The 22427-nt window shown below is 48.8% G+C and overlaps 1 protein-coding gene across 1 annotated transcript; it reads left to right on the top strand.

Annotated features, from left to right (window-relative positions):
* Positions 1-727: 727 nt before the first annotated feature.
* LOC100280627 (uncharacterized) lies at positions 728-15193 on the top strand. Its single transcript, NM_001371672.1, has 12 exons — positions 728-962; positions 1062-1123; positions 1207-1286; positions 1370-1453; positions 1547-1629; positions 3012-3063; positions 3655-3747; positions 4911-4979; positions 5339-5440; positions 5622-5690; positions 13466-13522; positions 14768-15193. The coding sequence occupies exons 1-12, from the start codon at positions 889-891 to the stop codon at positions 14852-14854; spliced, it is 912 nt and encodes a 303-aa protein (NP_001358601.1). The 5' UTR covers positions 728-888; the 3' UTR covers positions 14855-15193.
* The last annotated feature ends 7234 nt before the right edge of the window (positions 15194-22427 follow it).

Here is a 22427-nt window from a genome sequence, read left to right as displayed (position 1 = left end):
CGTCTTGCCTTTTTGTCCAAGTTGCCACTACAGTACTACACACTTCGATTGTCGTGTGCAACGGCTTGTTTGATATAAATCTGAACTAATTACCCATCTGCCTGTGACCTACCCATCACTAGTAATCATCACTAGTAATTGTAAAAATGACTGGTTTCGAAAAATTAAGAGCACCTCCAATGTTTTAAATTAATGTCTATATGCAGAAAAAACTATTTTAATAGTATCTTATATTATAAAATTTAGTCAAACAATTATATGATACCATCTCAAGTGTCTCAAATATAATACATTGTAATGTGTTTTTTATAATATAGATTTGAAGTTTTACTGTTTGAGCAGACTTTTTTAACGTATATCCTATAAAATAAAAATTTTAAAATTTTTAGTCTATAATTATTAAATACAGAAACTAAAACTGTTTTAGTTTTCGTTTTTTACAGTTTAGTGCTAGTTTGGTACCCTATTTTCTAAGTGATTTCTATTTTGTTAAAAGAAATTAGTTTTTTCTTTTAAAAATAGAAATCACTTGAGAAAATGATGTTTCCAAACTAATTATTAGAGACTAAAGTTTTAGTTTCTGTATTTAAAATTTAGTGACTAAAATAAAATAGAGGTACTAAAAATTAACTCTTTAGTCTTTGTATTAGCGTTATAATTCAAAACGAAAATATAGGGACCTTAGAAACAAGCTCTGAACACCTAAACCAATCCAATCGGGGTCATCAGCTGCTCTTGCCTCTTGGCCCGATCATTTCATTTCCCCACCTCTCTAAAACCCTCGCTCTTGCCCGCTGTTTTACACCTAAAAGAAAGGTCCTCGCCGTCGAGCCGCCGGCTCCCATCTCCCGCGCCGTCGCCGACGAGGACACACCAGACGCCTCGCTGATGGCCTTGGCTCGCCTCGGACGGTCTCTTGCCGGCCGCCTCCACCGTTCTATCTACCGTCCACCGGCGCCCACGTAACACCTCTGCCCCCCTATCCGCTCGTTCTAGATCTCGATGGATTTATGCAACCGCGAGCGCGAAGATTCTTACACCCGGTTCCATTTCGGTTTCAGAGACTACCATGCCTCCGTTTCCCGACCCTTCGCTCCGACCCACACAGGCGTATGCGTACGAGGTGATTCGGTTGATGCCGTGATGGCCTGCTTCAGCTCATCTGTTCCTGTTTAAGTCCTGCTTGTCTCACCAATTGGCAATTAGGTTTTGCAAGCTTGACGTACAATGCCAGCAGCATGATTGGCCACAATCTCGAGGGGCCGTTGCCAGTCCACATTGTGAAGGTTCGAGTTATGGAGTGATATGCGGTTTGAAATTTCGTATTGTTATTGCCCAATTTTGGTTACACAAGTTTGTGTTCCTGCAGGTTCTGGATCTCGTAGTACATATGAATCATGCTAGACCGATGTCAACAGCAGCAGCATCAAAGGTGCCTGTTGGAGCCCGGAAGGTGTGAGAGAACATTCTGATTTACTTTTGTCATTTTCTCCACTTGGAAGCGTACTGTGTTAGTTGTAGTTATGTTTGCTACGTATATGTTCAGGTTGGTCTGAAGGTTGCCATGATGAGTCCTGGTTTCGTATATGAGCCGTACAGCCCACGGGAACGCATTCCCTTCTGGAAAAGGTTTTTCTTTCAGTATATATTTCGACCACGTGTGATTCTGATTATGCTTAGGCCCCGTTTGTTTCGTTGGAATTGAATTCTATTTTAATAATTATAATTTAGACAAAACTAATTAAGTTCATATATTTATATATGTAATATATTTATATATTATCTTAAATCATATGAGAGAGATAGTTATATGCTACATTTATGTTATAGCGAAGTAAGTAGAAAAGTGTGCTATAAGTTGTATATCGGAAAAATAGCATGTAAATCTATAGAATCAATTTCCATCTCTCACCCAATGAATTTGAGATAGGCTTATATGGTAACTTTGGAAAGTGGTGGAATGTCACATTCTAAAAAAATAGTCTATTCCATTAGTAAAATTCTAATTCCTCAAAATGAAAGGAAACAAACGGGAACTTAGAGATTTCGGAATATGGCACTCAATGCCTATTTCTATTCATCTGGTTGTGTGAGGAATATCTGCTATTGCTGCAGTACATAGCTACCATTAGACTGGTATAATTCAGCTTGCCTCAAACGAATGAAATTTTATTTGAAAGTTTTAGGCTTTTAGCTAGTGAATGAATATCTTGAAACATCAGTTTGCTATATGCATGAGACTTAATAATCTGTTGCTAGTTCTAGTGACTAACAAATGATGTTTTGGACATTGACAACAATTTCAAAACACAAGTTTGGTCTGGACCTTACATTTGCAGTTTACTCCCTCAGTTCAAACTATAAGATGTTTTTTTCTAAATACATTGCTTTCACGATGCATCTAGACATAATGTATCCTAAGTATGTAGCTAAAGCTATGTATCTAGAAAATCTGAAATGACTTATAATTTAAAATGGAGTATTTAAGGTTCTGTTAAAACTGTAATATTACCAACTTGGCACTAAAAGACTTTGCTGCTGTTTTATTACAATCGTAATAATAATATTATAATATCAGTTGTTACGTATATACACATTCCATTTCCATATGTTTGACTTAACATTTGTAAATCTATTGTTGCTAAAGCTAAAGCTAAAGCAGTCGGATCACAAGCATTGGTAGGATAAGGCCTGTTTTTGCTGTAAGGAACATAAAGTAAAAATCTGGCTAACCAGACTAAGACTTGCTTCATTGAGCAGGGGCATCTAGGCATTCTTTCTACCCTTTCATATGTATCATATTTAATATGAAGGATAATAAGATGCTAGTGTTATCATTATGTATGTTCCTGCATTAAGTATACTCAAAATTGTTGCCTTAGTTCCAAAAGGTACAAACTACAAACTTTGTGGCGTGATATGGTCTTGCATATTCAAATGTTTGTGGAAACAATTCATGTTGTATGACAAGAAAGAACATGTGATTTCAACTTGGATTTATTGTGAATTAGATGGTTTACACTAAGTGGCTGGAGAAGGACAAAGGAGGACATCATTTTGGAGGTACTGAATCTTCTGTGGATAAACTTCTGCTGCAAAAGCTACTTTCCACATTAGTTACCTTTTTTTTTTCTTCTGGTGATCAACTTTGATTTCAATTTATTGTTTCATTTTTTTCACAGCAATTTAGTTCAGGGTTGAGATCCAAATGCTCACTTCCTCTCATCCTTGGTAGCACAATGCTCCATCACTGCTGAAATCAACCTAGTGTATGTACTGTAAATAGTTGTGCATGCTTATTCAAGAGGCATAATAAGTGTTCCTTTACATGGCATAAAGAGTCATGATATACTATCAGAGATCTATAGCTGCTTGCCTGCTTGGGTGTACTGATTTAGGCTCATAAATCTCTGTATTCTTTTCACTTCTTAAATTTCTTATTACAGTGGCTTAATGCTTTATATGACAGAGTGATGCGGTTGAATATATCTTATTTATGACCCAATATTCCAATCCTGTCAACACTCACCTTTTTCATGATTTTCTTTCCACCTATGTGATGTGAGAATCTCAGACATTTGATTGTTGATCACCTATTTTTCTTTATGCTATTTTCTTGCACCAAATATGTGCTGACTAGGGGTGCCTTAACAGATGAAGAACGCATATGCTGTTTCAAGGCTGAGGAAGAAAACTGGGTATACCAAAAATCAATTCTACGATCAAGCATTAAAAATATACAAGGAGGTGCGTCTTATTTATTTGTTGGAAACTGCTCATATAATTTAAGAAGTCAGACTCAGACTACATTGGTGTGAGCTTTAGACTTGCTCGCATGTACCGCAATCTGGTTTCTGGTTTATGCAGTGTTTAAATTCTTAGAATAAGAAGTAACCTAACACGTTTGGGCAAGCATATAGTTTTATGAGAAGACGAGATCAACTAAACTAGATAGATTTTTAGCTATTTAACAAATCAACTGTCCAATGTATTGAATTTCTTGCTTTATGTTTTTGACTTTTTCTTTGCTAGTTCTAAACTTGTAATAAACCACCCAGACAAATCTGTAGTGATGGCTATTAGCTAGGTAATGAAGTACCTATTATCCTGATACACCATGTGGATGATTTGCAGGGCCTCTACTTAAGTTTTCAACATGATTCATTTAACATTTCTGTCCAATGTTGCCCTTAAACCATCATGCGCTGGTTTTCTTTTAATCTTTTGAATTTCACAGTTGCAGATCAGCATTGATCATGGACTTTTCTAATTTTAACCCTTCCCATTTTTGAAAGAAACAGTGTCCTCCCATGAATACTGTTTATATGCCAGTGGCAGTCCTATGACACAAATTGAAGTTCTTATTGCCATATTGATATCATCAGTTCTATCTTTTTCTAAGCATATGCCATTTTAGCCTTTTCATTTTGCTGCTCGACATATATTATATGTCATTTTTGCTATTGCAATTTTTACATTTACCCCAGTCACAATCAATTATTAACTAAGATATTTTTTCTAAGAGAAAGTAGTCTTATATTAGCATGGGAAAGTACAGAATATGTTCATCAAGTAACTATCATTGCATCACTGTCATTTCTCTCATGCTTGTGCAAGAACCTAGGGTAACATCTACTTAGAAAGTACAAACAGAGTAAAGTAAAAAAAGGGCAGACCCAGCGCCGGAGGCATATGAGCGAGGTTTGGGGAAGGGATAAATCGAGGCAAGCCTCTCCGCAGATAGGGAGAGGCTGCTTCGAACCCGTGACCTGGTGACTCAATGAGACAAGTCTCACCACTGCATCAAGCCTGCCCTTCTAAACCCTTACAGAATTAGAAGTGTATGATACAATTTTCCCCCTTTGGAATGTCTCCGTGTCTGTTGACATTGTTTAATCTACTTGATTCAGGTTAACACTTTGATGGCACATGGAGACACATCATCGCTTCGGAAAATTCTGACAGAGAGGATGCATTCTGTAAGGCCCTGTTTAGATGCAAAGTTTTTTTAGTTTTAGAAAATACCATGGTTTTGTGTAATAGTTTTGTTTTGGCAAACCATGAGTTGTTTGAATGTAACAAACCTGGTAATTTTGAAGGCCATGATATTGCTAAAACTGTAGACTTTTGGAGTTTTAGAAACTCAACCCTAGACCTCTTTTTTCTAAACTATGGTTTTGCACATTCTAGATTCTAAAATTACAATTTTCTAATACCAAAGTTTCTGAAAACTACAGCATTAAAAAAGGCCATAAGTTTTCAACATGCCATCAATTCATATTAGATGACTTACAATGATTTTGTTGTTTATCATTTCCTCTTTTCTTTTTGGCTGAAGACTATAAAAAATGAACTAAAGAGAAGACAGTCCATGTGGAATTCTGTACACTGGGAACTGGTGGAGCCTGCTGTTAGTATCAGAACTTTGAGGGCTCGCATGGTAAGCTACTTCTGTTTGACTGTATATCTGTTCCAATCTTCAATAGACGAATTAACATACTGTGGTATGTGCGGTGTACATGCTAAATTTTTGAACTTCAATATAATCTCTCTGATAAATTTATATTTGTTGTACTATGCTTTCCTGATTGGATACAGTTGGAATGTTGTTTGCTTTGCAGATTGGCCTCGATAAGAATGACCTGGATAAAGCTTTTATACAGCTTACACTTGAGTTTGTTACCAAACAGGTTTCGTTCTCTCAGACTTCTTGTGTGATTTAATGCAGTTCATATATACATATGTTTGTTTGTGTTTGAATTATTGGCTTGATGCAGAATATGATTCACTGGTTGTGTTCTGTCTCTTTATCTAAGTTTCATATCTTGTATCTTCATCAATTGCTCTCCACTTTTAAGTCTTGCTCTTTACCTTTATAATGGATAATATCTCTTGTTTACACAAAACAATCATGAGAGCTATGTATCTTTGCAATATTCATGTTTTATTTCCCCTGTACAATCCTTTACTGTTCTTTTTTTCTTGAACGCGCAGGAGAGCTGCACATCATTAAATTAAGAGAAGAAAAGAATCCAAAGTGGACCAAAGTACAATGCCCAAAAGGCAGAACAACAGACCCACCAACCTCCTGCTGTGCACAGTGCCCCAGCCTCCTTCTGGGCATGAAAAACAGCAGGAAACAAAAGGAGGCAAACAGCAATAGTGCCAGCAGGCTCCACACACACACCTGCACTACTTCCTGGACCTGATAATGGCAGCACCTAGGCCTAAGCCCTCAAGATGCTTGGCACCGGCTAGACCCTAGCATTCTAACTCATCCAAGAAAACTCTTCTAATTCTGCTTATGGAAGGTCTGACACCATCGAAAACCGCCTTATTACGATGAAGCCATAAACACCAAGCTCCCATTATGATGACATTGTTAAAGCCTCTTCTTTTGGATTTGTGCACTTGCTTACACACCTTCCACCACTCAGCAAAGGATATCTCATTAGAAGTAGGAGAAAGATTAGGAAACCCCAACGACGATAGAATGCAATGCCAAAATTGCCTAGCAAAAATGCAATTGCAAAGGAGATGTTGAATATTCTCCAGCTCCTGATCGCATAAAGGACAGACCTCAGGATGATCCAACCCTCTCTTCTGCAGTCTATTAGCTGTCCAACACCTATTCCTTACTGCCACCCGTAGTAAAAATTTGCATTTGGGTGGACCCAAGACTTCCATAACCTCTTCCATGGTTCAAAGGTAATCGAACCCATGAAAAAAGCCTTGTAGCAAGATTTAGAAGAGAACTGCCTAGAGGAAGTATGAATCCACACATGTCTATCAGCCTCTTGTGTAAGCACCACGCCTCTTCAAGCATCCCATAACTGCAGGTACTAATGCAACCCAATCAAGGAAAGGGGGGTCTCTATATAGCTGACCCATTGCCAATTCTCTAGAGCATGACCCACCGTTCTGGATGAACTAGCCCTTTCCCCAACGCTAGCAACTACAACCGGGGCAAAATCCTTGACACAAGCCACTGCAGATGTTGAGACTGGACCGAAACTCCGTAAACACCATCGTCGGGAGCCCCTTGGTGAAGACGTCGGCGAATTGGGAGGTGGTCGGGACGTGAAGGACGCGAACAGCTCCACAGGCGACCCGTTCGCGGACGAAGTGAAGATCGATCTCGACATGTTTCGTGCACTGGTGCTAGACGGGGTTGGTGGAGAGGTAGACGGCGCTGACGTTGTCGCAGAAGACCAGGGTGCTCGTGGCCAGTGGACTGTGGAGCTCTTGGAGCAGCTGACGGAGCCAGGACGCCTTAGCCACGCCGTTGGCCACGGCTCGATAATCGGCCTCGGCGCTGGAGCGGGAGACGATCGACTGGCGCTTCGACGACCAGGAGACGAGGCTATCCCCGAGGAACACGACATACCCCGAGGTGGATCGGCGTGTGTCGGGACAGCCTGCCCACTCGGCATTGGTGTAGACGCGAAGCTATGTGGTCGAGGACCGGCGTAGAAGGAGCCCGAAGTCAAGGGTGCCACGCAAGTACCGCAGGATCCGCTTCATCGCGGTGAGGTGCGGTTCCCGAGGGTCGTGCATGTGGAGGCACACCTGCTGGACGGCGTAGGCGATGTCGTGCCTGGTGAACATGAGGTACTGAAGTGCCCCGGCAGTACTCCGGTAGTCGGTCGGATCGGCGACCGGGGGGCGGCCGCGGAGACCTTGCCCTGCGTATCCACCGGGGTCGCGCAGGGCTTACACTCGGCCATGCCAGTGCGCTCAAGGAGGTTGACAGTGTAGCCGCTGGTGAAGAAACAGGACCTGGGGACGGCGCTTGAAGGTGACCCCTAGGAAGTGGTGGAGCGCCCCCAGGTCCTTCATCGCGAACTCCTGCTGGAGACAGGAGATGATGCGACGCAGGAGCCCAGGAGAGGAGGCGGTGAGCACTACATCGTCGACGTAGAGGAGGTAGGCAGTGTCGGGGCCGCGACGGAGGAGGAACAGAGACGTGTTCGACTTGGCTTCGACGAAACCCTGCGAACACAAGAAAGTGGCGAAGCGACTGTACCAAGCCCGGGGTGCCTGCTTGAGGCCGTAGAGGGACTTGTTGAGCTTGCAGACCATGTCGGGGTGAGCAGGGTCGACAAACCCAATGGGTTGAGTGCAGTAGACCGTCTCCGTTAGGGTGCCGTGGAGGAAGGCGTTCTTCACGTCGAGCTGGTGGATCGGCCAATCCCGGGACAGAGCGAGAGTCAAGACAGTCCGGACGGTGGCAGGTTTGACCACTGACTGAAAGTCTCGTCGTAGTCAACCCCGAGATGCTGAGTGAAGCCCCGGAGCACATAGCGAGCCTTGTACCGCTCCAGGGACCCGTCGGCGTGCAACTTCAGTTTGAAGATCCATTTCTCGGTGACCACGTTGGCGCCATGGGGACGAGACACCAGGTCCCAGGTGTGGTTTGCCTGGAGAGCCTCGTACTCCTCTTCCATGGCACGCCGCCACTGCGGGTCGGCAAGCGCACCACGGACAGTCGTGGGCACCGGAGGTAGGGTCGGAGAAGAGGTCGTGGAGAGGATCAGGCGATCAGGGGCCCGAAGGACACCCGCCGCGCGCCGGGTGACCATTGGGTGGATGTGGTGAGGATCCCGATGGACGATGACGAGATGATAGGCCGGGGGCTCGGTGCGAGGGCGAACCGGAGGACAGCGGCGCTGGTACGTCTGGATGGCGTTGGTGAAGTGAGACGACGGGGCCGCACGTGGCAATGCGGGAGACGCCGGAGCCGGACTGGACCCAGCGGGCGATGCCGGGGCCGAATGAGGCGACGGAGGGGACACCGAGGCCGCACGTGGCTGCGCGGAGGAGGGTGGCGCCGGGGGGGGGCCAGGCGACGCGGGGGACGTCGAGGCCTCACGAGGCGGTGCGGGGGAGGGGGGCGCCGTTGGGGTCGCACAAGGTGACGCAGGGGGCGCCGAGGCCGCACGAGGCTATGCGGAGGGGAGCGTCGCAGGAGGGGCCGCTCAAGTTGGCACGGTGGACGGACCTGCAGGGAAGGGTGGTACGACAGTAGGTGACACATGGTCGAGATCGAGGGACACGTCGAGGTCGGTGAGAGAGGCAGCGGAAGAAGAGGAGGAAAAGGGGAAATCTGACTCGTCGAAGACGACGTGACGGGAGATGAGGACTCTGTGGGAGGAGAGGTCAAGACACGGGTACCCCTTATGGTCTGGGGAGTAGCCGAGGAAGACACAGCGAGTGGAGCGGGGCGCTAATTTATGAGGGGCAGTGGAGGCGAGATTAGGGTAGCAAGCGCACCTGAAGACACGAAGATGATCATAGGAGGGGTGGATGCCAAAAAGAGCGAAGTAAGGAGTGCGGTGGGCAACCGTCTTGGTTGGCAGACGGTTGAGTAGGTAGGTGGCAGTGGTGAGGGCCTCAGCCCAGTAGTGAGGAGGAAGGGAAGCCTGAAAGAGCAGGGAGCGCGTGACATCGTTCGCTGTGCGAATCATGCGCTCAGCCCTACCATTCTGAGGAGACGTGTAGGGACACGGCATACGGAGGTGGACTCTGCGAGAGAGGAAAAAATTTCGGGACACATTGTTATAGAACTCGTGGCCGTTGTCACACTGGATGCTCCGGATGGTGCTACCGAACTGAGTGGAGACCCAAGCGAAGAAGTGAGACAGGGTGGGAAAAGTGTCCGATTTCTGACGAAGAGGAAATGTCCACAAACAGTGAGAGAAATCATCGAGTATGAGTAAATAATACTTATAGCCAGAAATGTTGATTACAGGGGATGTCCATACATCACAGTGTATCAGATCAAAAGTGTCTGCTGCCCTAGAAGAAGAGGTGGGAAATGGGAGCCTAACATGACGACCTAACTGACAAGCATGACAGAGGTGCTCAAAAGATCCCCTACAACCAGAAACGGAGGTACTACTGGAGAGCTTGGCCATCACATCACGCCCGGGGTGGCCGAGACGACGATGCCAAGTCACAGAGGAGGCGACCGCTGCTAGAACAGGCGGGGCAGAGGTCGATGTAGAGGAAGCAGGGAGGCGAAGCGTGTAGAGGGGCTCGAGGCTGTCACACCGAGCCAGAAGGGTCTTGGTGGCAAGATCCTTCACAGGCAGACCAAACGGGTCAAATTCCATAGAACAAGAGTTGTCGGTAGTGAATTGACGGACTGAAAGAAGGTTTTGAATGATGTTGGTGGTCACAAGAACATTGGTTAAGCGAAAAGGACCGGGAAGAACAACGACACCTACTGAGGTGACGGGTAGGGCAGAGCCGTTTCCAACAACTATGGAAGAAGGAAGGGAGGGGTGGGGGGGAGGTGGAAGACAGGATACCTGCGTCCGGGGTGGTGTGGTAGGAGGCACCGGAGTTAGCTACCTAGTCAGAGACCGAGGTGGGTGGGGCCAGCTTCATCGTGGAAAAGGAGCTGGCGAGAGACTGCGTCCCACCCATTGGTCCAGGAGAGCGAGGGGCCGCAGCACCCGCGGATGGCCCGGGCCACACGTGGATGGTGCCAGTCCACGGGTTGTAGAGGGAGGGCCACTGAGAGGCACCTGGAGAGCTGCTTCGGCCGCCCGACGGGCCGTCGTGACCACTCTTGCGGCCGCGGCCGCGACCCCTTCGGAGCCAGTAGGCTGGCGAGGAGCTCCAGAGGGCGGTGGGGCCGAAGTGCGGTGAAGAGGAACCCCCCTGGAGTCAGAGGGGGCAGTCCGAGGTGCGTTGTAGAGCGTCGTGGCGGGAGCGGAGTGGCGGAGAGGCGAAGCTCCTCGAGAAGAAGGTCGTTCTTCACCTCCGCAAAGGTGGGAAACGGTTTCATGCGGATGAGGATGGGCATCACATGATCGAAGCGAGGGCTCAAACCACGTAGGAGGTTGAGCACGAGGCTCTCATCGGTGATGGGGGCCCCGAGGGTGCGGAGAGTGTCCGCCATCGTCTTCATCTGGCGGCAGTACTCGTCCACAGAGAGATCGCCCTGAGCAAACTGGCGGAAGGCGTTCTCGAGATACAGAATCCGGGTCTGGCGGTTGCCGAGAAACTGAGCCTCAAGGGCACCCCAGATCCGGTGACCTGTATCGTCCGACACACGAACGATGTCCTGAATTTCGGCCGTGAGGGTGCCATGGATCCAAGAAAGCACAACCTCATCCATCAGGAGCCAATCCTCCGTCGGGTCAGGAACCGGGGAGAGGACGTGGTCGGCGAGGGCGTAGCAGCGGAGGGTCTAACCTGGTCGCGCCACCGAGGGTACTGAGTGGAGTCCGGCGCGAGAACGTCGGTGACGGTTGCTCGGATGCTGGTGAGGGCGGCCGCCTGAGCGTGAAGAGAAGCGCGAAGAGTGGAGGCTGCGGCGGGCGCGGACTCGAAGGCGTCGGCGCAGTGACGAGCGGACGTGGGAGAACCATCCGACACGCCCTTGTCGACGAGACGGCAGTAGGTCTCGGCGTACTGGCGCTCGATGGCGTCAACAACCGCCTGCTCCTGCTTAAGAGCACGAGCGGCGTCCTAGGCTCGCTGGCGAGCCGCCGTAACGGCTGCCCGGGTGGCGGCGAGGATGGCGGCAGCGTCATCCGACGGGGCGCGCAGGGAGGAGGTGATGGCGGAGGGCTGGCTGTAGACGGTCATCGGCGGAGGGCAGTCACGCACGGGAGCCCCAACCGGCGTGCCGAGCGGGACGTGGGGAAAACCAAGCGCCAGTAGCTGAGAGCGAAGGAAGGCGACATCCGGCAGGGAGAAGGCGGTGGAAGGGAAGTCGGGGGAGAGGACGGTGGCGGTCGGTGCAAGAGCTGCACCGTGAGCGGCGTCGCTGCCGAGGGACTGGTGTGAGAGAGGAGTGCTCGCTCCCACGGGCGCCGGTGCCGAGGGCAGTGCCGCGGTCGGGGGCGGCGAGGCGGTCACCACGTGGACGAGTGCCGGGCCCGAAGGGGAGGACGATGGCGCGGGGCCCGGCGGTGGTGAGGCAGGCGCAACAGGGGGTAGGCGCTGGGCTCGGCGGTGGTGGGGAAGGAGCGGCGGCGGCTACCAGGGCGCGCCCTGGCGGCGCACCGGCGGTGATGGATGCGCGCGCGGCCGCCAGGGACGCGACCAGGGCAGCGCAATATGAGAGAGGGAGAGAAGGAAAGACGTCGGCGGCGGCGGGGAAGGAGAGGAGGGACGACGGCTCACCGGCGGCGGGGGAGGGGGGAGGGAAGCGCGGCCGGCCTGCCATGGGGCGGCAACGACGGCTGAGGGGAAGACCTAGGCGGCTGATACCATGAGAGAGAGGGATTGACTGGTACAGTGAACAGTAAACCCTAGCTGCAGTACAGGTAAATAGGGAACCCTAATGGGCCAGGCCCATGAACACTCTAACAGTAATAACTGAAGAAGCAAAGAATCTCCTGACATGCTGCTGAATAGGGAATTTCAGCCCAAACCAAGGCCTATTTGGATCTGTTTTCTCCAACCATAACCATTTAGTCTGCAGCGCCCAACTTTGATAATACAAATTAGAAATCCCAAGACCACCAAGATCTAAAGGCCTTGTAATTATGTCCCAAGAAACAAGACAACTACCTCCATTCACCTCCTTTCTTCCTCTCCAAATAAATCCTCTTCGAATCTTGTCTATAGATTTAATCACCCACTTAGGAATATCCACGGCAATGAGAAGGTATACCGTGATGGCCGAAAGCATAAAGCACACCAAAGCTGTCCTTTACTGTTCTAGTGCTGATCATTTTTATTCTTGATAATAAGATATACTTTAAACACCTCATTTGTGCCGAATATATGTTGCTTTCGTGGCACACTTTTATGCAGCATTTTTTAAGTGAATTCTAGCCCTTTTTTGTGACTTAGGGTCCGTTTGGTTTGCTGCCTCACTTGCCACAGTTTGCCACGCCTAAGGTTAGGCAAATTTGACCGAGTTAGTCACGTGTTTGGTTTGTAGCCACAATTGTGGCAAGATTTTTCACCAGCTGCGTAGGTCCCATTCGTCAATGACTTATATAAAAGTGTGGTGAGATTCCCTTAGGCATGCCAAGTTGTGGCGCAGAATCTAAAGGCATGTTTGGTTTGTTACCTCAATTGCCACACTTTGCCTAACTTTTGTGCCTAAGGTTAGTTATTCAATTCGAACGACTAACCTTAGGCAAAGTGTGGCACATTTAGCCACAAACCAAACATGCCTTAAGCGTCTAACCTTAGGCAACTGTAGCATGAAATGTATGGCAATTTTTGGCACCTTAAGTATACAACCAAACAACCCCTTACATCTGTGTCTCATTAAAGTAAGTCCTTGAAGTTCACATCCCTAATAACTAATAAGCATCAAAATTATAATATGTATAACGTTCAAAAATCAAAACACAACATAAAAAATGAGTATGTTTTTCTGTATACTCTCTGGTGATGTGCTATCGACACCAATGAATATCTCAACTCAATCTATTGTTTTATGTAGTGTTTCATGCACATGTTTTGACTAATCTTTATTATTTTTCTGTAGAAATTTGAAGCCTATAATTCAAAGGGTGCAGTTGTGTCTGGAGACAAGTCGAAGGAGGTAAATTAAATATGCCAGAACATTTGAAATTGCAGTATCAAACAAGTTAGATTAAGATTAGTTAGGCTCTAGAAAGCACCAAATGTATGAACTAATCCTCCAAAGTCAAAACTGCTTACAAATCTACCAAAATTTAATAGTTCCTTGTTCAATAAGTTTAATAGTTCCTTGTTCAATTCGCTGTCAGGAGTTGGGATGTCTTCCACCCTGTCCTAGTTTACATTGTTTTACTGGCTGATTACACCATGCATTCCAACTTATATTAATGTCAACTTGTCAAGTAACACTCAGGCATGTGCCAAAAAGAAGTATTTGCTGTTATGCTTGTTCTATATTAGTGTTGATGGATATAATCAGAACCTTGCTTTTTCTGGGTGTTGGCCTGTTGTCCTCAACTGTTTTCTTGCCGGCAGTAACATATAACTAGTTGCAGGAAGCTGTAGCTTAGATAAGGAGCTGGAGAAAAACTACCATGTTTAGTCAACTACCCGCTAAGAACTGGTTGATACTTTTAGTTTTAGGGATGATTTTCTTGTCTGCAACTGTTAAGATAACCTATCCAACACGCCATCATAAGCATGATTCACTGCACAACTCTAATTCAATAGTGCAGTAGACAATCAGATTTGGTTTAGTCAAATAGCTGGTTTAGCCTCACCAGTTCTATCTGACTATTTGTCAACACTTATCAAGAAGTCAAAATATCAGGTGGCTTTGGTTGAACTCTATAGGAAAAAATTGTAAGAACACATAATGAATTGGAGCACGGCGAGAGCATCTGCGTGTTCACATCTTATGCCTAAGTCACTATTCACTATCCATTAAGAACTGCTCCATGTGGAGACTACTAGTAACTGTGTACACAAGCACGGTTTAACCAGGTGATTTTCAGGGTGCTTTGGGGCCACTGGCCACAGTAGCTGTAACAGGGCTCTTAACTGTAGAAGGGAGGCAGGACAAACGATCTACTTGTAGGTGAAGCTAATCGAATGACTATGTAATCCTGTGTGTAATAACTAATAAGCTTGGTCGATGTAGGGGAGAAGGCAAGGGGGTGCTTTCAATGTTAGTCTTGATAAACAAAGTGCTGCATACATACGTACTTAAGCAGCAGTTTCTTTATGCGTTTCAAAGGAATACCAGCCTTTTTTTATTTTCTTGCCCGTTCATAACAAGATGTAATAACCAGGCATACAGTTTAAAACATTCCCATGATCAGTTCTGGTATCTGCATGTATTCTGTAGGTACTTGTGAAAGACATTTGGGTGTTTGAGAGGTCCCTTTTTCACCCCGGAGCATATTGGCGTGTATGCGGAAGAATTACACTGTAACCATATCTGTTTTGGTGTCCACGTTCAATTTCTCACCCTGGAGCTGAACAAGAGCTAGTTCAATAAAATTTTGCCCTGAACTCCTTTTTTTTTCATCCGGTTCTAACTGATGCCTAACAGGGTCTATGCAGTGATGTAGTATTTATGCCTTTCTTCTTTGTGTTTTTTATTAGCAGAAAATACAGGTTTTCTATTTATGCTTTTGTTAGAGAACTAGCTCTTGGAGAGGGGGCATATTGACCCCATTTGGAAGGGTTTGCATCTCAGCAGCAGCAGGTATCAGAATTGAGAATACTGCCTAATGTGCTCGACAAGTAAAAGCTGGATCTCTTTTGTCTATGGCACTTTCATGCTATTCATACGCGGTCTTCTCCTGCATTGGCATTGCAAATCTCCGTTTAATTAAATTTCTGGTGGTTATAGTAAGGCTACAGGAAACCTTCCATGGCCAGGCACCTCTGTGTAACTGTCACGTGACCTGGCTCTCACTATTCTGAACATTCATCTTGTGCTGACTGCTGAACGCCTGGGCTCTGTTCAGCGACTGATGTAACACATCGTATTTTGGAGAAGGCAAAAAAAGAAAAGAAAAAGAAGGGATAGGGACAGGCTACTTGTCTGCCAAGTGCTACCCATCGATCATCGTATCTGCGAAGTATTTTGGATGAGGTTTGCAGATCTTGCACCGCGTAGTATAATTCTTTGTCACAAGAAGCTCGCTCGCCGAGCTACCGTGTTCATATATCGTCTTACACTGGCCGCCTTGTCAGCATCAGAGCAGTAAACAACAATTGCTCTTTGCCTGAGCCTGGGGCTAGAGCCAGTCCATTGATTATCTATCCATTGATCTATTTGTTAAAGTATGAAATATAAATAAAATAATAGAAATGTAAATGAACAAGTGATTGAAAAAAAACATATATTTGTATTGATCTAATCATAAAATATATGCATGGTGAAGTGGTGTGGTGAAAGGATATCTTGTCCTGAAGGATAATATAAAATCATTTTCACTCTCTGTCAGAGGATGTGTCTGTTTGGTGGTTATGGTATCACCTAACATAGTTACTAATGTCCACTCTAGTCTTGATCATCCATAGAAAGGTGTCTATCTAGAGAGACATCTTCAACATATGTCTTTTGTGTGCACTTTGTGCTTAATCATGCGCACGGAGAAAAACTTTCCGGTTACCAACACGAGTTTTTTGTGCTCACTTTATCATCACCAAGCACGCTTAACTCAGATGTGTGTTTGAGACAGATTTCCGAGAAAGAAGTTGCACTTTTTTGGTATGCGTATTCTATCAATCATATTAAGTCTTTGACTAGGTTGTCACAATCCACCTACGAGCCCCAAACACACTTAATTTTTATATGTTCTTCGAGATAGAATTTCAAAAAAAGATGTTGTTATGAGTATTCTATCAATCCTATTAAGTCTCGGACTATGATATCACAATCCACCTGAGCCAATATATGACAATAATGCCTAATTTAATTTTAGATCAACTAAGAAAATTGTCTATTTAGAAAGATATCTATATTTAAAGGGACATGTTTCGTCTAGCTCCTTTTTTTTTAAAAAAAAAGAGGAGGGGAGAAACTACAGGCGGCTATGCTCTGCAGCTCTCGACTCGATCGTTGAGCTTCACCTGCACCCTCGTGACTCGTTGACATGGGCACCAGATTATGGGTATCCCCAGCCGCTGTCGCAATCACGAATGCCTGTCAGCACTGCCGCGCTGGTTGCAGCCGCCGTCCGCACTGCAATGCCAATGCATGCATGCTTGTCAACGGCGGCTGCGTGCGTTGGCGTACGTATGCTGCTGGGCCAGCGGTGACCAGCTGGTTTCTATATGTTCGTTCCAAGTTAGATAAAAAACTATTGTGAGGAGTATGTACGTTCCAACTTCCAAGTTACTCACGCGTTCTATACACAAAAACTATATTCTCTCCTTCCGATTTTGTCTTTCTAGGTTTGTCTCAGCTGATCAAACTATTTAAACTTTGATATATATATATATATATATATATATATATATATATATATATATATATATATATAATTAAATTGTTTTGAACTAAAAGAATTACATATGATGATAGTTCAAGTTACGATAAATCTAGTAATTTCACTAAGATCTTATAGAACATCTGATGATATAACCGGTCAAAAAGTTAATAGTGATTGACTTAAAACAAATCCAAAGGAACAAACTCATATGGACTGAGGGAGTATTGTGTAATGAAGTTTTATGTGTCATCGTTGTACAATTAAACTCAAGAAAATTATTAAAAATCTAAAAAATGATAAAATGTTTTTGTTATTTGCTTTACTAATATTTTAAATTTCAAATTTCAATTCATCCTATATTAAAACATATAAAAATAGAAAAAAAACTGTCCAATACAAAGAAAAATCAAAATAATGGGAACTTGCAGAGTATCACGCGCGCGGACCCTGCGGATTGTTAATGACTAGAGACACTCCAGTGACAGCGTAGACACAGTTCGGCGGCGGCATCGGGAGAATATAAGTACATTATTTTTTATATTATTATATATATATACAGGCGATATTGTAAATGGGTTGCTGATCGAACGGCCGCCCGGCCGGATTAATAACGAAGCGACGACTTTGAGAGTTACGACAACAATCAGCTGACACTATTATATTGCACAATCGATCTATACTTCTGGTTAAAAAAAAACCTGGTCGTTCAGTCTCCGTTTTTCGGTCTAAACTGTAAATCTAGGAGACTGGGACTAAAGATCTCATCTTTTAGCTTAGTCCCCTGAACCAGCAACTGGGATTGAAGAAAGGAGACTTTTAGTCTCCGTTGCTGTTATTAACGAGCACTAAGGTAGTGTTTGGTTGAAGAGACAAGTAGAATGGAGCCGTTTTGTCTCAGTTTTGTTGTTGTTTGGTTACAAAGTAAGTAGAACGGAATGACTCCAATTAGTGAATATTCTCCTCAGATCCGGAACCATTCCGCTCCAAAAAATCAACCGGACGGAGCCGCTCCGTTCTCATCCCGCTCTCACAGTCACGCTCCGTTCCGTTCACTCTGCAACCAAACAAAAAACAGAGCGGCTCCGTTCCAGATTACCAAGCACAGAACAGAGCGGCTCCGTTCCTAGAATCAGGGATGGAACGACTCCGTTCTACTTGGCTCCTCAACCAAACACTACCTAAAGGTCTCATTTTTATGGTTTCTTTTTATTTATTTTTTCTATCTTAAATAGTTTTTCGTGTAGGTTTGTACGTCCATAAACTATGCATATGTTTTTAAAATGTGTTGGGTACCATAATTAGGGGTACCCCCAACACTCCTAAACTCGGCTGGTAATCACCATCAGCGCAAACTGCAGAGGCTGATGGGCGCAATTCAGGTCAATGCTTCGTCTACTCAAGGGACGCGATCTCGCCTCACCCGAGCCCAGCCTCGGGCGGGAACAGTAGTCCCAGACGGATTCACGCCTCGCCCGAGGGCCTCCTCAAGCAACGGGCACTCCCTCGACTCGCCCGAAGCCCGGCTCGGGCAGGCTTCGTAGTGAAGCAACCTTGGCCAAATCGCCTCACCAACCGACCGTATCGCAGGCGCATTCAATGCAAGGATCGCCTGGCGCCTTATCCTGACACGCGTGCCTCAATCGGCGAGGTCGAAGTGACCGCAGTCACTTCGCCCTCCCACTGACTGACCTGACAGGAAAGCAGGGCCGCTCGCCCCTCTCCGACTGCTGTGCCACCCGCCAGGGTGAGGCTGACAGCAGCTGAGTCCAGCCTCAGACGCCACAGGAAGCTCCGCCTCGCTCGACCTTGGGCCTCGGCCTCAGGAGAAGTCTCCGCCTCGCCCGACCCCAGGGCTTGGCCCCCGCCTCGGCCTCGGAAGATGGACTCCGCCTCGCCCGACCCCAGGGCTCGGCCTCGGCCTCGACCTCGGGAGGAATCGCGTCCTCGCCCGACCCCGGCCTCGGCCTCAGGAGGAGTCTCCGCCTCGCCCGATCTCGGGCTCGGACCGACCACGCCGCAGGGGGTACATCATTACCCTACCCCTAGCTAGCTCAGGCTACGGGGGAACAAGACCGGCGTCCCATCCAGACTCGCCCCGGTAACAAGTAATGATGGCTCCCCGCGTGCGTCCATGACGACGACGGCTCTCAGCCCCTTACGGAAGCAAGGAGACGTCAGCAAGGTCCCGACAGCCCCGACAGTTGTGCTTCTACAGGGCTCAAACGCTCCTCCGACGGCCACGACACCATGTACACAGGGCCATAGCACCTCTCCGACAGCCACGTTGGCATGTACATAGGGCTCCGGCTCCTCTCTGCCAGACACGTTAGCATATTGCTACACCCCCATTATACACCTGGACCCTCTCCTTGCGTCTATAAAAGGAAGGGACAGGCCCCTCATACAGGGGGTGGTCGCGCGGGACTCTCTCTCTCCCTCGCGAACGCTTGTAAACTCCTACTGCAAGCGCACCCACTCTGGCGCAGGACAACACGAAGCCGCGGTCCCCCCCCTGTGTTCTGTCTCGCGCCAACCCATCTGGGCTGGGGCACGCAGCGACAATTTACTCGTCGGTCCAGGGACCCCCCCCGGGTCGAAACGCCGACAGTTGGCGCGCAGGTAGGGGCCTGCTGCGTGTTGACGAACAACTTCTCGTCAAGTTCCAGATGGGTACTCTCCAGCAACCTCTTCAACCCGGGACGCTGCTCCGTTTCGGGAGTCTCGAGTTCATGTCCCTCGACGGCAGCTACGACATGATACTCCTTCCCCCGCAGCGCGACAGCGACAACGACGGTCGTCGGCCCCCCCGGCGGCGGCGGACTCGGCGACGTCTTCCCCCCATGGCGGAAGAGCAACATCCGGGTTTGTCCCGTCGCCTTCCTCGCCACAGGAGGAGGAGGCGGGGCAACCGTGGCCAAGCAGGAGGCGACACCTCGTTGGCTGTCGAGCGAGTCGACGACGCCGGTGCCCCAGCGGGGGACACGTCGGGCGTTGACCTCGCGTCTGAGACGACGATGAGCGTCGTTTCCCCTCAACACGCCAACTCCAAGCGGACAGATGACGCCAGCACGCTCGCGAAGGGCCTGTTGGGCGTTAGCCTCGTACCTGACATAACGGTGCAGTCCGTCCCCGACGCGACTTCATCACCGTCCATCGATCGAGAGGTACCATCCGTTTTCCACCCTGTGCCTTTTAGATTCAGCTTCGATCCACCAAGCGATCCCGCTTCAGTGAGCGCTTTCATAAAGGCATATCCTAACCTTCCGGGGTACCATATGTGGTCAACCTGGGACCGACTGACGGTCGTCTCGACCTACGGGCCCCCAGGCTCCGAGGAAGACGACGAGCCCGACTCTGGTTGGGATTTCTCTGGGCTCGGTAATCCTAGCGCCATGCGAGACTTTATGACTGCATGTGACTACTGCCTCTCTGATTGCTCCGATGATGGCCATAGCCTTGACAACGAAGGTTGTGGCCTAAGTCACGAATGTTTCCACGTCAATCTGGAGGGTCACGACGAAGTCAACCACCTTGATATGCCGGAGGACGATGATCCCCCTGGGCCTGCGCCTCGCGTTGACATCCTACAGGAGCTAGCTGTGGTCCCAGTCCCTGCGGGGGGTCAGGACACATAGCTCGAGCAAATCCGCGAGATGCAGGCCAAGCTCGACGAGGAAGCAGGACAGCTTGTGCAGCTCCGGCAAAACATCGAGCAGGAGTGGGCAGGCCGAGCACTGGCCGGAGAAGCGCGTCATCAGGCCCAGAACGTCCAGCGTCGTATCACCGATGATGCCAGGGCAAGGCTGCCCCCGCCTTCCAGTGGAGTCGGCCAGAACCTGGCTGCAGTGGCAATACTACTCCGAGCGATGCCGGAGCCATGCACCACCGAGGGGCGGTGTATCCAGGGAGAGCTCAAGAATCTCCTGGAGGATGTCGCGGTCCGACGGGCCGAGAGCTCTGCCTCCCGAAGGCAAGGGTACCCCCAGAGCATCGTGCCGCGACTTCTCGATTCATGCGGGAAGCCTCGGTCCACACCGGGCGCACGCGGGACGCGACGCCTGCGGCCCCGGGTCGCCTCGGCAACGAGCACCGCCGCCACGACCGTCGAGCCCGCCTCGACAAAAAGGTGCGTCGAGGCTACCACCCCAGGCGTGGGGGACGCTACGACTGCGGGGAGGATCGAAGCCCCTCGCCCGAACCACCTGGTCCGCAAGTCTTCAGCCGGGCCATACGACGGGCGCCATTCCCGACCCGGTTCTGAGCCCCGACTACCATCACCAAGTACTCAGGGGAAACAAGGCCGGAACTTTGGCTTGCGGACTACCGGCTGGCCTGCCAGCTAGGTGGAACGGATGATGACAACCTCATCATCCGCAACCTCCCCCTGTTCCTCTCCGACGCTGCCCGAGCCTGGCTGGAGCATCTGCCTCCTGAGCAGATTTCCAACTGGGACGATCTGGTCAAAGCCTTCGCTGGAAACTTCCAGGGCACATACGTGCGCCCTAGGAACTCCTAGGATCTCCGAAGCTGCCGCCAGCAGCCAGGAGAATCCCTGCGGGACTACATCCGGCGGTTTTCGAAGCAGCGCACCGAGCTGCCCAACATCACTGACTCGGATGTCATCGGCGCGTTCCTCGCTAGCACCACTTGCCGCGACCTGGTGAGCAAGCTGGGTCGCAAGACTCCCACCAGGGCGAGCGAGTTGATGGACATCGCCACCAAGTTCGCCTCTGGTCAGGAGGCGGTCGAGGCCATCTTCCGGAAGAACAAGCAGCCTCAGGGACGCCAGCAGGAAGACGTCCCCGAGGCGTCCGCCCGACGCGGCAAGAAGAAGTCGCAAGCGAAACGTGACGCCGCCGACGCAGATCTTGTCGCTGCCGCCGAGCACAGGAACCTTCGGAAGCCTCCCGGAGGGGCCAACCTATTCGACAAGATGCTCAAGGATTCGTGCCCCTATCATCAGGGTCCCGTCAAGCACACCCTTGAGGAATGCGTCATGCTTCGGCGCTACTTCCATAAGGCCGGGCCCCCGGCGGAAGGTGGCAAAGGCCATGACAACGACAAGAAGGAGGGCAACAAGGCAGAGGAGTTCCCCGAGGTCCACGACTGTTTCATGATCTACGGTGGGCAAGTGGCGAATGCCTCGGCTCGGCACCGCAAGCAGGAGCACCGGGAGGTCTGCTCGGTGAAGGTGGCAGCACCAGTCTACCTAGACTGGTCCGACAAGCCCATCACCTTCGACCAAGGCGACCACCCCGACCGCGTGTCGAGCCCAGGGAAGTACCCGCTCGTTGTCGACCCCATCGTCGGCAACGTCAGGCTCACCAAGGTCCTCATGGACGGAGGCAGCAACCTCAACATCATCTACGCCGAGACCCTCGGGCTCTTGCGGATCGATCTGTCCACGATCCGGGCCAGTGCGGCGCCCTTTCACAGGATTATCCCCGGGAAGCGCGTCCAGACCCTTGGACAACTCGATCTGCCTGTCTGCTTCGGGACTCCCTCCAACTTCCGAAAGGAAACCCTCACGTTCGAGGTGGTTGGGTTTCGAGGAACCTA

This window comes from Zea mays, chromosome 7 (assembly GCF_902167145.1).
Source record: "Zea mays cultivar B73 chromosome 7, Zm-B73-REFERENCE-NAM-5.0, whole genome shotgun sequence".
In the NCBI taxonomy this organism is placed as follows: Eukaryota; Viridiplantae; Streptophyta; class Magnoliopsida; order Poales; family Poaceae; genus Zea; species Zea mays.
This window is presented reverse-complemented; position numbering and strand designations above follow the sequence as displayed.

Coding starts and splice junctions, on each gene's coding strand:
- LOC100280627 (NM_001371672.1), top strand. CDS start 889: ATGGCCTTGGCTCGCCTCGGACGGTCTCTTGCCGGCCGCCTCCACCGT. Junction 1,287..1,369: donor TGCCAGTCCACATTGTGAAG/GTTCGAGTTATG, acceptor GTGTTCCTGCAG/GTTCTGGATCTCGTAGTACA. Junction 1,630..3,011: donor CGCATTCCCTTCTGGAAAAG/GTTTTTCTTTCA, acceptor ATTGTGAATTAG/ATGGTTTACACTAAGTGGCT.